Below are 14981 nucleotides of genomic sequence, written 5' to 3'. Positions count from 1 at the left end.
AAAAGAAACATGTTGAGACACAATTGCATTTCATATCTATGCATGGACTGTTGTTTCCCAAATCAAGAATGGTTTCCATGACAATACATGTTAGTGTCCTAACGAACAGACATATTTATCCAATCTTGCAGATCATAATTATATAGAGGAAGCAAAAAGGATTTATCTGCATTGGGGCCTTTTTCTGTAAAAACAAAATTGTTTTCATCAAAGATGACATGCCTGGATATGGTTATGCAACGTTTCACAGGGTTCCAGCAGCGGTACCCTCTAATGTCATCATCATACCCGAAAAATCTGCATATTGATGCTTTAAGAAGGAATTTGTTACGCTGAGAATCATCAACATGAACATAACAAACACAGCCCCAAACTTTCAGTTCAGCCAAACAGGGATCTCTCTTAAAAAGGACTGAATAAGGCGCTTTATTGTCCAAAATTTTCACCGGCAATCTATTTATGATGTGAAGTGTATGAAAAGCATCGGTCCACAAAGCCAAACAAGCATGGCTCACATGAATCATCGTCATCACTCTCAAGTCTCAACTATATGTCGATGCTTCCTTTTAGTTATGCCATTATGTTCAGGTATATGAAGGCACAATTTCTGATGTATTATGCCATGATTTTGTAAATACTCATTAAAGACATTGGAAAACTAATTTTTCACAAAGGTATGGAAAGGACAAAATAAGCCAAACACTTCTGATTTTTGCTTCATGAAAAAGATTCATGTATAGCGACTATACCCATTTATGAACGTAACATAATACTTCATGAATAAGAAATAACAAGAACTGAGCCCCAAACATCAGAGATTCAGAGTAAATGATTTCGAAAAGAAAAGAAGCTCTTTTATTGATAACTTGAAAAGGGAGTTGATGACTTTTACATATTTGATAACTAGGACATATATTCTTTGTCATCAACTCTTTATTACAAAGGAAACCAGACACTAAACCAGAATTGACTAGAGATTGCAAAAAAGGGTGACCGCAATGAGCCAAGTGAGGATACCAAAGATCAAATAATGGTTTGGAAGTAGATTGAGACTCAATAAGGAGCAGTGAAAACTTTGAGGCTTCTTTTATCACATATAAGTTCTCGTCTTTCTCCCCCTCAGCGTATGTTTCCTTCGAATCCAGTCTCTTCACACAAACAGGAGGAGTAAAAATAACATAAGAGTTATTTTGTTGACAAAGTTGAGAAACTGACACAAGATTACGTTTGAGGCTCGGAACAAGAAAGGTGTTAGACAAAGTTAGAGGTTTAGGCCTGCTAGAAACATGAACTTTTCCTACGTGAGTGATGGGGTGAACAGTTCCATCACCTATAATAATTTTACCATGGCCAATATAGACTTTAAGTTCAGAGATCTTACCCTCATCACCTGTAACATGATTGCTGGCTCCTGAATCCAAAATCCATGCTTTATCCTGAGATCCTTTTGCTGCTGAATCCACCTTTATTTGCTGAAACACTGCAGCTAAAGCTTCATGGTTCCATTGTTGTTCATTACCCTGCTGAATTTGAGCATAGTTGGTATTATATTCCACCTTTTTTGCTCCAGCCGCTACTCCATTACTAGGCAAATCCCAGCAGTCGGCTGCACTATGCCCTCTTTTCTTGCACAAAAAACAGGTAAGGCTTCTACGATTTTGATTTTGATGCTGCTGAAAATTTTGTTGTTGCTGCTATGGTAAGAGCAGTAATCCTCTTCCCCTTGATATGAAATTATTTTGCCACCATCGACCTCTATTTGATCCCACATTAATATTAAGAACTTCAACAGGTTTACTTTGATGATCGTCACTCCCTTTATTAACATGTGAAGCTTCATGTTGCAGCAAGATGGGTCACAATTTTTCATATAAAGGGAAGTATTCCTGGCACTCCAGAGATATGACAAGCATGAAATATTCTGGTCCAAGTCAAACAAGAATCTGTTGTACCTTATCTTTGTCAGAAATGGGTTGCCTGTAATACCACGTATTTTCTTAGTAATTTTCTGGTTTTCTGAAAATTTGGCTAAGTTTGGGAAAAAAATCGTTTGAACCTCGATTTTTAACTGATGCTTTTGAGTCTGGGCTTGGCCCATGTCTCATCAGCTAAATTCGAGACCAGCCAATCAAAACGTCAGAAAAAGTTTAATTTTTGACTTTTAAATTTAAGCGAAATTCGGGTTATTTTTGGAAAAAAATCAGAATTTGATATTTATGTAATATGTCGTTGGATGCGTCTCGAAATGCCGAGCGCAACAATATGTTACTTTTCCGAATTTGAGTTCTGGTTGGCCCAGAAATCACATTTTTTCAAAAAATAAGCAGTTTGTCGGTTTGAATCCGGATTTGGATTGGACTGGATCCAATTGATTTGATCAAAATTAATATGGATCTAGACTCTATCCAAGACCCATATTAATCTGGATTTGGTCCAGTCCAAAATTTATTTGGATTTTTGGAAATAGATTTGGATCTTGGATCCGAATCCATATCCAAATCCATGCCCAACGTTTTTCTAGCTTTAAATTCGATAACAAGCTTTAATTTGGGGTTAAATAAGGTTGATAAGCTGCTCTAGTTAATTTGGCTGCTTTTGAAAACTTTTAAATAATGATTGGAGGAAAAGGATTCATGTGGAAGACCCAAAATGAATTTCTTTTTTGGTTCATATCGCTGACCCCAATTGTTTTGGGATGAAGGCGTAGTTGTTGTTGTTGTTGTTGTATTAATTATTTAAAACTAAATAATTAATTAAATAATTAATAAATTATATTTAATTCCGAATTTTTGTTTTTATGGTTGTTTGGGACTTCTAAATAGAGTCCTTAAACATACCTAAGAAAACTAAGGAAAGTAAGAGAAGAGACTTTTAAAATTTGAAAACTTTGAAAAAGTCATTTTTTAAAAGAGTTTTGAAAAAATTTGGAAAATGAGAGAGAGTTCCATTTAGAAATTAGCTCTAGCCCTCTCTAGAAGGGCTGGATGGATAAGAGGGGGTGTCACCCCCCTTTTCTTTATAAATAGCCTAAAAAAAAAAAAGAGGAAAGAAAGAAAAGAGAAGAAAGAGAGAGGAAAGAAAGGAAGAGGAAAGAGGAGAGGAAAAGAGAGGGAGGAAGAAGGAGACTTCTTCTCCAACCATCTGGTTTTCCACCATTATCATTGCCTTGTTTTTTTCGATTTAAGCAAAGGTACGGGTCTCCGCTCTTGAAACGAGTGAGAAATTGATTACCGATTTTATTTCCATGCAATACCTCGGTGAAAATCCATAGTAAAAGAGTAGATCTATGTGATTACTCTAAAATACACGGATGAAGATCCATGGATCCCCTTCCATGTATGTGCTTTTGGTTCTTTTCCCTTCTCGAAGGAATAAATTTCTGAATATGTCAAAACAGAATTTTTAATTAGTGTATAAGTGTTCATTTAAAGCTTGTTTTTGATAAAAATCAGTTTCCATGGATGTCCATGTCTTGAATTGTTAGAGGTATGTAAACTTATGGTAGATTAATTCCTATGCATGCGTTTATCAAAAAAAAAAATGGTGAATCTGAATATTTCTTGATTGTTGTATGGTCATACATGCATATATGTGTTAGAAGAATTATGCCAAAAACTAATGAATGCTTATAATTTTAAATCTGTATATGCATGCATGTTTATCTTTAAGTTTCTGTACTATGGAGACAACCCAGCCGAGTCATGCTCGGCTGGCCTGTACAGGTGCAGCCTGTGCAGGGCAGCTGCTAGGGTGTTAGAAAAAAATGTATACTTATATTTATATATATATATAGCAAGGGGGGCTGCAGGACAGGCCTGGTCAACAGACCAACCGAGTAGCTCGGCTGGCCAGGTCTGACCAGACCTGGCCACGACCTGCCAAGGCAGCCAGCCCAGCTGAATCAGATCAGCTGGCCCGGTCTGCCAGGCTCTTCTGAAGCCCAGCGAGTGGGCTCGGCTGGGTAGGATCTTATATATATATATATATATATATATATATATATATATATATATATATATATATATATATATATATATATATATATATATATATATTGTTTCTGGTGGGCTGGCTGTCAGGCTAACCAAACCTGGCCTGACATGCCAAACCCTACTAGGCTTGGCTGGAGTCTGGTTGGGCCAGACCAAACTCGGCTTGGTGCTGGCTGGGCAGCCGGCAGCCCAGCCGAGTGGCTCGGCTGGGCTGGCTGGACCCTGTCAGGCCCAGTCCAGCAGCCACTCGGCTGGACTGGTGCAGGCCTGACAGCCCCTGCCAGGTCTGACCCACAAGAGTCTGACGTATCACTCATCTTTAGAGTTTATTTGTATTCCACTTGGAAACCAATCTTATTCAGGCTGAGTTTGGTGTTCCTGCTATTAGTAGGAAATTTAAAAATCCATAAATTCTGACTTTTTAGTAACAAACACACCCTAATGGTTCTTAAAGTTTTAATTGGATTGTTCATGGTTTATAAAATGGCCAAACTAAGGCTGTTATGGATTCATAGTTTGACCTATGGGGAGCGGCAAATTAGGTAATCAACTGTTAGGCAGGAGTGTAATTCATATTAACTAGCCTTAATATAGCATTACGTAGGCTACATTAAGTCACAAATACAATGGAACTATACAACAAACAACAACAACTACGCCTTCATCCCAAAACAATTGGGGTCGGCGATATGAACCAAAAAAGAAAATCATTCTGGGTCTTCCACATGAATCCTTCTCCTCCAATCATTTCTATCCAATGCCATGTCCTCGGTGAGGTTCAAAGCATTCATATCCTTTCCTATCATCTCCATCCATGTCTTCCTAGGCCTACCCGACCTCTTTTAACTAATATATTTTCCCATTTCTCCATCCTTCTAATTGGATCATCATTAGGCCTACGCCGAATATGTCCAAACCACTGTAAACGATTCTCTCTCATCTTATTTTCAATGGGTGCAACGCCTACCTTCTTACGTATCTCCTCGTTCCGAATCTAATCTTTTATTGTATTTCCACACATCCATCTCAGCATACACATCTCAGCTACACTCATTTTTTGAATATGATGTCTCTTGGCATCCCAACATTCCGTACCATATAGTAAAGTGGGCCTAATAGTCGTCCTATAAAACTTTCTCTTCAACCGCAATGGCATTCTACGATCGCACAACACTCCAGTTGCACTTTTCCATTTCATCCACCCAACCTTTATCCTATGATTTACATCTCCATCAATTTCTCCATACTTTTGAATGATAGATCCCAAATATTTGAAACAATCATCCACCGGTATTTCTTGCTCACCAAGTTTCACTACACTCCCATCACTACTTCGTTGCTTACTAAATCAACATTCCATATATTCTATCTTACTCTTACTCAACTAAAAACCTTTTGCTTCCAATGTTTGTCTCCATAATTCTAACTTAGCATTAACCCCAGCTCTAGACTTACTAATCAAAACAATATCATCAGCAAACAACATACACCATGGCACATTTTCTTGAATTGATCTCGTAAGCCCATCCATCACTATAGCAAATAAGAAAGGGCTTAATACAGATCCTTGATGTAACCCGACCGTTATAGGAAAATTGATTGTCACCCCTCCACAAGTGCGGACATTGGTTACAACTCCTTCGTACATATCTTTAATTATACTAATGTACTTGAGAGAAACACCTTTCTTTATCATTGTCCACCAGAGAACATCCCTCGGTACTCTATATCTTTAATTATACAGTGGAACTATCTCACTAAAAAAAAAAATACAGTAACTCAACTAGGGCTGGGAAACAAAATGAGTAACTTGTGATTGAGCTTGTAAAGAGCCACACAAGGAGAACAAGTGCTCAGATCATATAAGCTTGTTAGCTAATAATAAATATACTTTACGTATATTTTAAATAATAGAATGCAAATGGTTGAAGTATTTGGCTTACAAGCCATAAGTTTAGAGTTCAAATCCTGTTGCTCACAACTTTGAAATAATGTATTTATTTGTTAATGAGCCACCTCAAGCTTGGGTCACTTATCTTAAAAAAGTATTATATTATTTGTTTCACGGTGGTAAATAATGTTTCAGATTTGCTTATGATGATGGATGCAGTTTTATGCATGTAAACGAATGAATATTCACGTGATTGCACTTGGAAGATCACACTTGGTTAAAGTGTTATTTGCACAGTTGCTTCATGTGCATGTGCATACATGAAATGGATATGTTAGCATGTACATAATTGCACGAATGTTCACATGTTTTAATTGCAAGGATTCATGAATGAAAGCATACATTTGACATGAATATGTGAATTGAATGAAAGCATGCACTTAACATGAATGTGTGAACTCATGCGCATGCACATAAATATTGTTGTTTCATGCACATCTCTATATTGGCATATATGATTGTGCATCGAAAGGCACGTGATATGAAAAAAATGCATTGACATGTTCCTTATGACTTTTGCATATGAATGCATAGATGATCAAAATGGATCATCATGGGTTGTGGAATGCCTTAAGCCGGTGTATTCCTTACTTTACTTGTTTATGCATCACAAAAATCATATTTTGACATTATTTCTTTATATTGCACTATTCTGCATTTTACACGGGCTGCAATCCCGTGATGAGCCTCGTAATTGGAGATGCGAATTTATAATATAAATTTGGCATGCTGAATAGCAAAATTAATGAAACTATTAATAATAACTTAAAGAAAAAGAACAATGTAATGTACTTTCTAAGATGTCTCGTCAGGAGTATGAGACTCTTGAAGTTGCGGTTTTGGAGAAACCGAAAGGATTCATTGTTGTTGCCCCTGAACCCAATATTAAGGTTCTTCTTCTTGCCACAGTTTTAAGAAGTTTTCATCACTTTGTCTAAGGGTGGTGCGTAGACACAACTGTTGTTTTGGTATACCAAAAATTCGCACTTGTGGATGCTGTTTTCCCTGATGTCCCGACATTAGATGTTTTTTAATATTCCGATGGATGTTGTTGTTTCCTGATATGGGTCGAGGGCTAAGTTTGGAACCTAGTAATAAAATACAACTTGTGTGCTAAGTTACCCTCAGAACCCTACTTGACCTCGAGAAATTTTACACGTTTGGTGTATCCGTGGGCAATGATACTTGTTTCATTAGAGGAATTCGTACACAAAATTCCTCAAATTTTTGGCACCCCTACTTTTGTAGCCTCAGGAGATCAGTGAAGTGACTCACTTCTGGGAGAGCTATGAGTGCTATATGTTTGCTAGACAGTTTCACAGATAGACAACGTGACTCTGTTTTTTTTACATTTAATTGTCTATCCATTCTGATTTTCTTATGCAATTGTCTCGAGACCATTATTACTTAATTAATAAAATTTGTCTTGATATGGTGTAGATGATAAATGTAAGATCCTTTGTGGTTGGTTGAATTATCCAATTGTGAGTGAAGTTGTAAAGGCCCTGAGTCTCTGAAAATATTTCTATAATTGATTAAAAAAAATTCTGCACTTTTTCAAGGGTATGAGTTGGGGTCGTTACATTACCAATCAAGGCCAGCTCATCGGTGACGTAGAGGACGAATTTCGCTTCATGTTCAAAAATTGAGATTTCAGCTACATTGCTCTAGATTCAGAGACCTAAGAATAAACTTCACGAAGTTTATCCCAGAGCTCCTTTACGCTCATTCCATCATCTATGCTCATAAAACATCCTGTGAGAGGGTAGACAAAAGATATGCTACCAACATTTTATCTTGCCGAATCCACTGACGATATGCTAGATTTCGCGTGAGACCGCTTCCAGTATTTCCTTCTCTATCCTTTTTCTCTGTTAGGAATTCAGTAGGCTTTGGATCAAAGTCATCCAACTGTCCCATCAGATCCAGACTCTATGAAAGGAGTGATTTGACGTTTCCAAATGAGAAAGTTTGAAGAAGTTAGTTTTTCTGAAATAAGCTGAGAAAGGAGAGAAGGATTCATGAGAAAAGGAGTAGCAGGAATTTGAGCCATTTGAAGGAACTGGGTGTAAAAATAAAAAATAGAAATAGAAACTTTTTTTTTACTGAACCAGGTGGGTCTTAGGCTGACAATCAAAATATGAACAACAGCTGAGCTATGCCAAAGATCTGAGATAGGGCGTGATTATCAAGATCACGTCTACATGATTTTTTTTATCACGTCTACCTCTTTCTTGATATTCTGTTTGGGTTTGAAAGATCAAGGACAATGGTGAGAAAGATCTAAGAAGGGGGATCTTTTCAGGAAGGATCCCAAGAGAAACATGAAAGAAGAAAGAAATCAAGAGGAATAAGAGAGATATCAATGAGGAAGATCCAAAAAGGAGGATCTTTTTCAAAAAGATTAAAAAAAAGGAGCATGAAAGAAAAAGATATCGAGAGAGGAGGAAACATGCGCTTTTGATGAGAAAGGTCTAAAAAGATGGTTCTTTTTCAGAAAGATCTAAAGAGAGAGATCGAGAAGAGGGGGATTAGAAGAGATATCGGATCTGATCAAGGTTTACCTGGATGAAGAACCAGCAGCTCTGATACCATGTAAGAAATCTTTGAAATATGCTTTTTGAAATCCTGCAGCAAAGTGTGAGAAGAGGAAGAAGAAGCCACCGTTGGAATAGAGTAGTCCACAAATTTTTTATATATATGTCTGCCTCCTGTTTCATTAGTATTTAATATAAAACATTAGGGTTCAATATTTTACCAGAATACAAACACATTTTACATAAATTTTTACAGACAGGATTGGATCTCTCCGGACCCGATCCAAAACATCCACATCGTTTTTCTTATAGTACCCTCTGTAGCCGTACCCGTACCCACACCTGTACCCAGGTGACATATAAACAATCTCAACACCCTGATTCACTACAAAAAGGTGATCCACATGTGATAATATAGCCTTTCATTTTATATTTCTTTTTCAATATTCAAGCTGCAGGATGCCTGTGATCACAATGCCCCAGTAGTATTCGAATCTGAGACCTGTTGATTATAATAGTGTGACTTTACCATCTAGCGATCTCATTTGACCACTTGTTACCATTACCAAATTCACTCACCTATAAATTATTGAATAAACATCTCAGCAATACAAAGGAAATAAGGTATGTAGGCATACTTTTTCGGTCATTCATCTCGAAGGAAACCATCTTGCAGATAATATCAGTACCAGACCCTTAAAAGTATATTAGCTGCAAAATAGCACAAGATATTAGAAATTAGTATACACACATATCGTAGTCATGTGCTATCCATCTCGCAATAATGTCAGCAAGTTATTTCCCATTAGCTTTTTTTCTCCATAAAAAATGCAAGAGGTTCTTAAAAAATAAACTTTTACATGAAAAGTTGCGATAATATCACAATATTGCGGTGACAGGTGATATTCATTTTGAAGTTTGTTTTCCAAGTTATCATAATATTATGGAGTTTCTTGTATTTTTTAAGCCCTTTAAAAACATGATGAAGCACACACACACACACACACACACACGTACATGGATATATGAAATATCAGGTAATAATGATAGTGCCATAGCATCCAATGACCCCCAGCTTCAAGGGTGGCCCTACAGATGTGATCTTTAAAGTCTATCTAATAAAAAATGTGCCATAGATTATGATGTTTTGATATTTAGATAGGTTTTCAGTAACAATTGAAAATCAACAGCCCACAATACATCAAAATCTCACAATACAATAATTCAGGTTTTTATGCCAAAACAACTTGATCCAAGACATTTTCCTAGTGAAAAAATATATTAACATGCATGCACACACACACATTGTATACATACATGTATTAATATTATTAGTGTTTATGCACCTCAAGTAGGTTTAGATGATTCCATTAAACGTCAATTTTGGGAAGATTTAGATAGAGTAGTACAAGGGATATCTTATGGTGAAAAGCTTTTCATCAGCGGTGACCTTAATGGACATGTAGGCATTAGTAGGGATGGATTTGAGAGTATCCATGAAGGCTATGGTATAGGAGAAAGAAACGAAAGTGGAGAAAGGATTTTAGATTTTGGTTTGTCCTATGATATGATCTTAGCAAACACTTGGTTTAGGAAGAGGGAGTCTCACCTAGTAACATTTAAAAGTGGGGTTAATACGAGTCAGATAGATTTTTTCCTACTTAGAAAGAGAGATAGGGATTGTTGCATCAATTGTAAGGTTATACCGGGAGAAAGTGTAGCTACACAACATAGAGTCTTAATTTTAGATTTTAGAATTAGACAGTGCCGCAAAAAGGATAGACATAGGATAGATCCTAGAATTAAGTGGTGGCCACTGAAAGGAGTTAAACAAAGAATGTTTGTAGAGCAGGTAGTTAAGGAAGTTGATTGGTGTCTCGAGGAGGATTCAGAATCAATGTGGAATAAGATAGCGGGTGGTATGAGAAAGGTGGCTAAGGAGGTATTGGGTGAGTCTAAAGGCGGTGCACCGCTAGGTAATGATACATCATGGTGGAACGAGGATATCAAATTAGCTATTGAGGTTAAAAGAGAGTTTTATAGAAATCTAAGTAAAAGTCGTGATAATGAGAATTTGGAGAAGTATATGATAGCAAAGAAGAAAGCTAAAAAAGTAGTTCGAAACGCGAGGAATAAGGTATATAATGAAGTTTATGACAAGTTGGATACCAAAGAGGGCGAGAAGGATATTTATAGGCTTGCAAAGATGAGGGATAGGAAATCGAGGGATCTGGGTATAGTTAGATGTATCAAAGATGAAACGCAAATGGTTTTAGTCAAAGATGAGGAGATTATGGAGAGATGAAAAGATTATTTTGATAAGCTATTTAATGGAAGTCATGCTCAGGATCTTGGAGACTTCTCCATTCTTTTTTACGAGATGATTTATGACTTCATGCGCAAGATTCAAAAGAAAGAAATTGCAGACGCTTTGAAGAAAATGAAATCAAGAAGGGCAGTTGGCCCAGATGGTATACCTATCGAGGCTTGGAAATGCTTGAGAGAGAAAGGTTTAGAATGGTTGACAAATCTTTTTAACAAGATTTGGCAGACAAATAAGATGCCTAATGAGTGGAGGAAGAGTACTTTGGTGCCTCTATATAAGAATAAGGGTGATATACAAGATTGCACAAACTATCGTGGTATAAAACTCATGAGTCATACTATGAAACTTTGGGAGAGGGTGATTGAGTCTAGGTTGAGGAAGGTTGTCATGATATCGGAGAATCAATTTGGTTTTATGCCTGGAAGATCAACTATGGAAGCTATACATCTTCTTAAACAACTTATTGAGAGATATAGAGAGAGGAACAAAGATTTGATATGGTTTTTATTGATTTAGAGAAGGCATACTATAAAGTACCTAGGGACGTTCTCTGGTGGACAATGATAAAGAAAGGTGTTTCTCTCAAGTACATTAGTATAATTAAAAATATGTATGAAGGAGTAGTAACCAATGTCCGCACTTGTGGAGGGGTGACAAGCAATATTTCTATAACGGTTGGGTTACATCAAGGATCTGCTTTAAGCCCTTTCCTATTTGCTATAGTGATGGATGAGCTTACGAGATCAATTCAAGAAAATGTGCCGTGGTGTATGTTGTTTGCTGATGATATTGTTTTGATTAGTAAGTCTAGAGCTGGGGTTAATGCTAAGTTAGAATTATGGAGACAAACATTGGAAGAAAGAGGTTTTGAGTTGAGTAAGAGTAAGACAGAATATATGGAATGTCGGTTTAGTAAGCAACGAAGTAGTGATGGGAGTGTAGTGAAGCTTGGTAAGCAAGAAATACCGGTGGATGATTGTTTCAAATATTTGGGATCTATCTTTCAAAAGTATGGAGATATTGATGGAGATGTAAATCATAGGATAAAGGTTGGGTGGATGAAATGGAAAAGTGCAACTGGAGTGTTGTGCGATCGTAGAATGCCATTGCGGTTGAAGGGAAAGTTTTATAGGACGACTATTAGGCCCGCTTTACTATATGGTACGGAATGTTGGGCTGCCAAGAGACATCATATTCAAAAAATGAGTATAACTGACATGCGTATGCTTAGATGGATGTGTGGAAATACAATAAAAGATAAGATTCAGAACGAGGAGATACGTAAGAAGGTAGGCGTTGCACCCATTGAGAATAAGATGAGAGAGAATCGTTTACGGTGGTTTGGACATATTCGGTGAAGGCCTAATGATGCTCCAGTTGGAAGGATGGAGAAATGGGAAAATATATTAGTTAAAAGAGGTCGAGGTAGGCCTAAGAAGACATGGATGGAGATGATAGGAAAGGATATGAATGCTTTGAACCTCACCGAGGACATGGCATTGGATAGAAATGATTGGAGGAGAATGATTCATGTGGAAGACCCAAAATGATTTTCTTTTTTGGTTCATATCGCCGACCCCAATTGTTTTGGGATGAAGGCGTAGTTGTTGTTGTTTGTTGTGTATAGAGAGAGAGAAAAGTCTCGTTCAGATGTGTGAAAGGTGTCAATGAGTCAAAACTCAAGCACAAGTTGTTTTGACTTGAACCAACATTGCAGACCTTAGTTGTCATAGGCGCTAGGCAAAGCCTAGGCGGTGAGTCCCTAAAAAGGCCTAGGCAGTACCAAAAAAAAAACATAAAAACATAATAAGAAACATGTATACAACTTAAAATCAATCAATAATAAACAATAGACAAATAATATGTCGTTGAACACTGTAAAACAATTATATTACATAACCTTAACATGCTCAAACAAATTAAGAATAAATTAACAATTGAATAAACAAACCATACAACTAACAATGTGAATAAACAATACACAAAAACTAAAATCATGTATACAAAAAAATTAACAACAATAGACATAATACAAACAATAGACAAATAATGCCTTCTTCTCAACAATAGACATAATACAAGCAATAGATAAATAATGTCTTCTTCTTCTTATTCTTCTCAACAATAGACATAATACAAGTAATAGACAAATAGCATGTCTTCTCTTTCTTCTTCTCCTTCTCGAAGAAGAAAACAAATGATGTCTTCAAAAAAAAAAAAAACTAGGTGGTGACAGACCAGGTCGCCAAGGCAGTGGGGCTGCGCCTAGGCGCCGCTTTTGACAACTAAGATGCAGACGTGATCTACATATTTTGTTTAGTGGACGGGGGCTTGGATCAAGATGTGTGAACAGGTTCTTTTAGCAACTCAAAAAATCAATGACCATAAATGTTTCATTTTTTTGTTGAAAAAATACAATCCGAGGGTCGAGCCTAGGGATGGCAGTGGACCGGGGGAAAATAGAGCCTCGCCTCGCCCCGTTTGGACCGAGGATGGAGGACATGAAACGGGGATGGACTTACGCTTTCCCCCACCCTGCCCCACCCCATCCCTGATCCTCGTAAGTAAAATGCTAAAATACTCTTTAGGGATGACAGTGGACCAAGGGAAAACAGGCCCCCGCCCCGCCTCACCCCATTTGGATCGGGGATGGAGGTTAAAATCAAAACCCCCGCGGGGATGGAGGCAGGGATGGAGAGCGAAATTTTGAGACGGGGCGAGGGTGGAGACCTTGTTCCACGCGCCCGCCCCAGTCCACTGCCATCCCTAGTCGAGCCTTAGCAATTTGAACATATGTTTAACAAACTATGGTGTCAAATGGAGTCAAAACAACAGATACACACACAAACTTATATATATAGGGAAAATATTTGCTACTAAAGAAGGTAAGGAACTAATGAGTTAGAAATCATAGGTGCAAGTTTTATCGACTCAATCTAACCAAATAGATGTATTCAACATGGTTTGTTTGCTAAGGATCAAGCCTTGGATTGTGCTTTTATGATATAAAAGTGTGATCTTTTGAGTATGAAATTTTGGCATATTGTGGGCCGTTGATTTTTGGACCCCTTTAAAAACCTAATTACTTGCCATGATCACATGATTCAAAACAAGTTCCCTACTAAACAAACCATGTAGATCACATCCATAATGTTTGATCTACAAAAAAATGGATTTTTTTTGAAGAAAAGAGTAGTTTCTACTCATTAGTAGCCAATATTTACCTATATATATAGGGAAGGAGGACCGTCCAACCAAAGGAAGGTACAAAATCTACAACCAACGACAAACGGATGGCTCCCCTTCTCCAATGGTTGAGCATCTCATCGACCGGACCTCATATATTTGTTCTTTATAATTTATTTAGAAAGAAATATGCTTTACAATAAGACTTTAAGACATATAGACGTTTTTTGAAACGTGAAAAATCGACGAATCACAATGCATTTAAAACTTTACAATACAAAGTATTGTGGGCCGCTGATTTTTAGTACTTTAAAAAACACATCCAATAAAAAATTCATAATCTAAAAGATGGTGCTCACTAAATGATAAAAAACAATATGTAAAGTCTGATCGATGAAAAACTCGATCGTTAGAGACAGAACGGCGTCGATTATCATCGGTATATATATATATATATATATGGGTTAATATTTGGTGTTATTGAAGGCATGGAACTATTGAGTTGGAAATCATGGGTTCAAGCTTTATCAACTCCATCTAGCCACATAGTTGTGTTCATCATGGATTGTTTGCTAAGGATCAAACCTTGGATTGTGTTATTTCAATCTAAAAATATGATCTTTGGAATTCATGAAATTTTAGTGCATTGTGGGCCGTTGATTTTTGAAGCCCCTAAAAAACCTGCTTACATGTCACATGATTCAGATCTCATTTTCTACTAAATAATCCTTGTAGATCACATCCATAAGGTCTGATCTACAAAAAAGATCTAAAAAATATGAAAAGAAGGAGATTTATACTCAATAGTTATGTGCCTTCAAAAGCACCAGATATTAACCCTACCTATATATATAGTCACTGATATCGCTGGTATTTTGAAAATATTGCGATATTATTGACATCTCCAGCTAAGCCAATAATATCGGCAAAATATCACTAACATGAAAATATTGTGATATTATCATGATATTTTTGTGATATTTTAGAAA

General features: G+C 36.9%; 1 protein-coding gene across 3 annotated transcripts in view; it reads right to left on the bottom strand.

Moving 5' to 3' along the window:
• Positions 1-14981, bottom strand: part of LOC149814729 (vesicle transport protein GOT1-like) — a 48342-nt gene that overhangs the window by 5012 nt on the left and 28349 nt on the right. For 2 of the 3 annotated variants that reach the window (XM_089988492.1, XM_089988491.1), the window contains exon 2: positions 9119-9191. The exons of the other annotated variant lie outside the window; for it this stretch is intronic. In XM_089988492.1, the coding sequence (XP_089844618.1) occupies positions 9119-9149 (31 nt within the window). In that variant the 5' untranslated portion in view covers positions 9150-9191. The remainder of the gene's footprint in view (positions 1-9118; positions 9192-14981) is intronic. 3 annotated transcript variants of the gene reach the window in all.

The sequence above is a fragment of the Nuphar pumila genome, chromosome 15 (genome assembly GCF_984573655.1).
Source record: "Nuphar pumila chromosome 15, dmNupPumi1.hap1.1, whole genome shotgun sequence".
In the NCBI taxonomy this organism is placed as follows: Eukaryota; Viridiplantae; Streptophyta; class Magnoliopsida; order Nymphaeales; family Nymphaeaceae; genus Nuphar; species Nuphar pumila.
The sequence above is the reverse complement of the archived record's forward strand: the minus strand, read 5'-3'. Positions and strand labels throughout refer to the sequence as shown.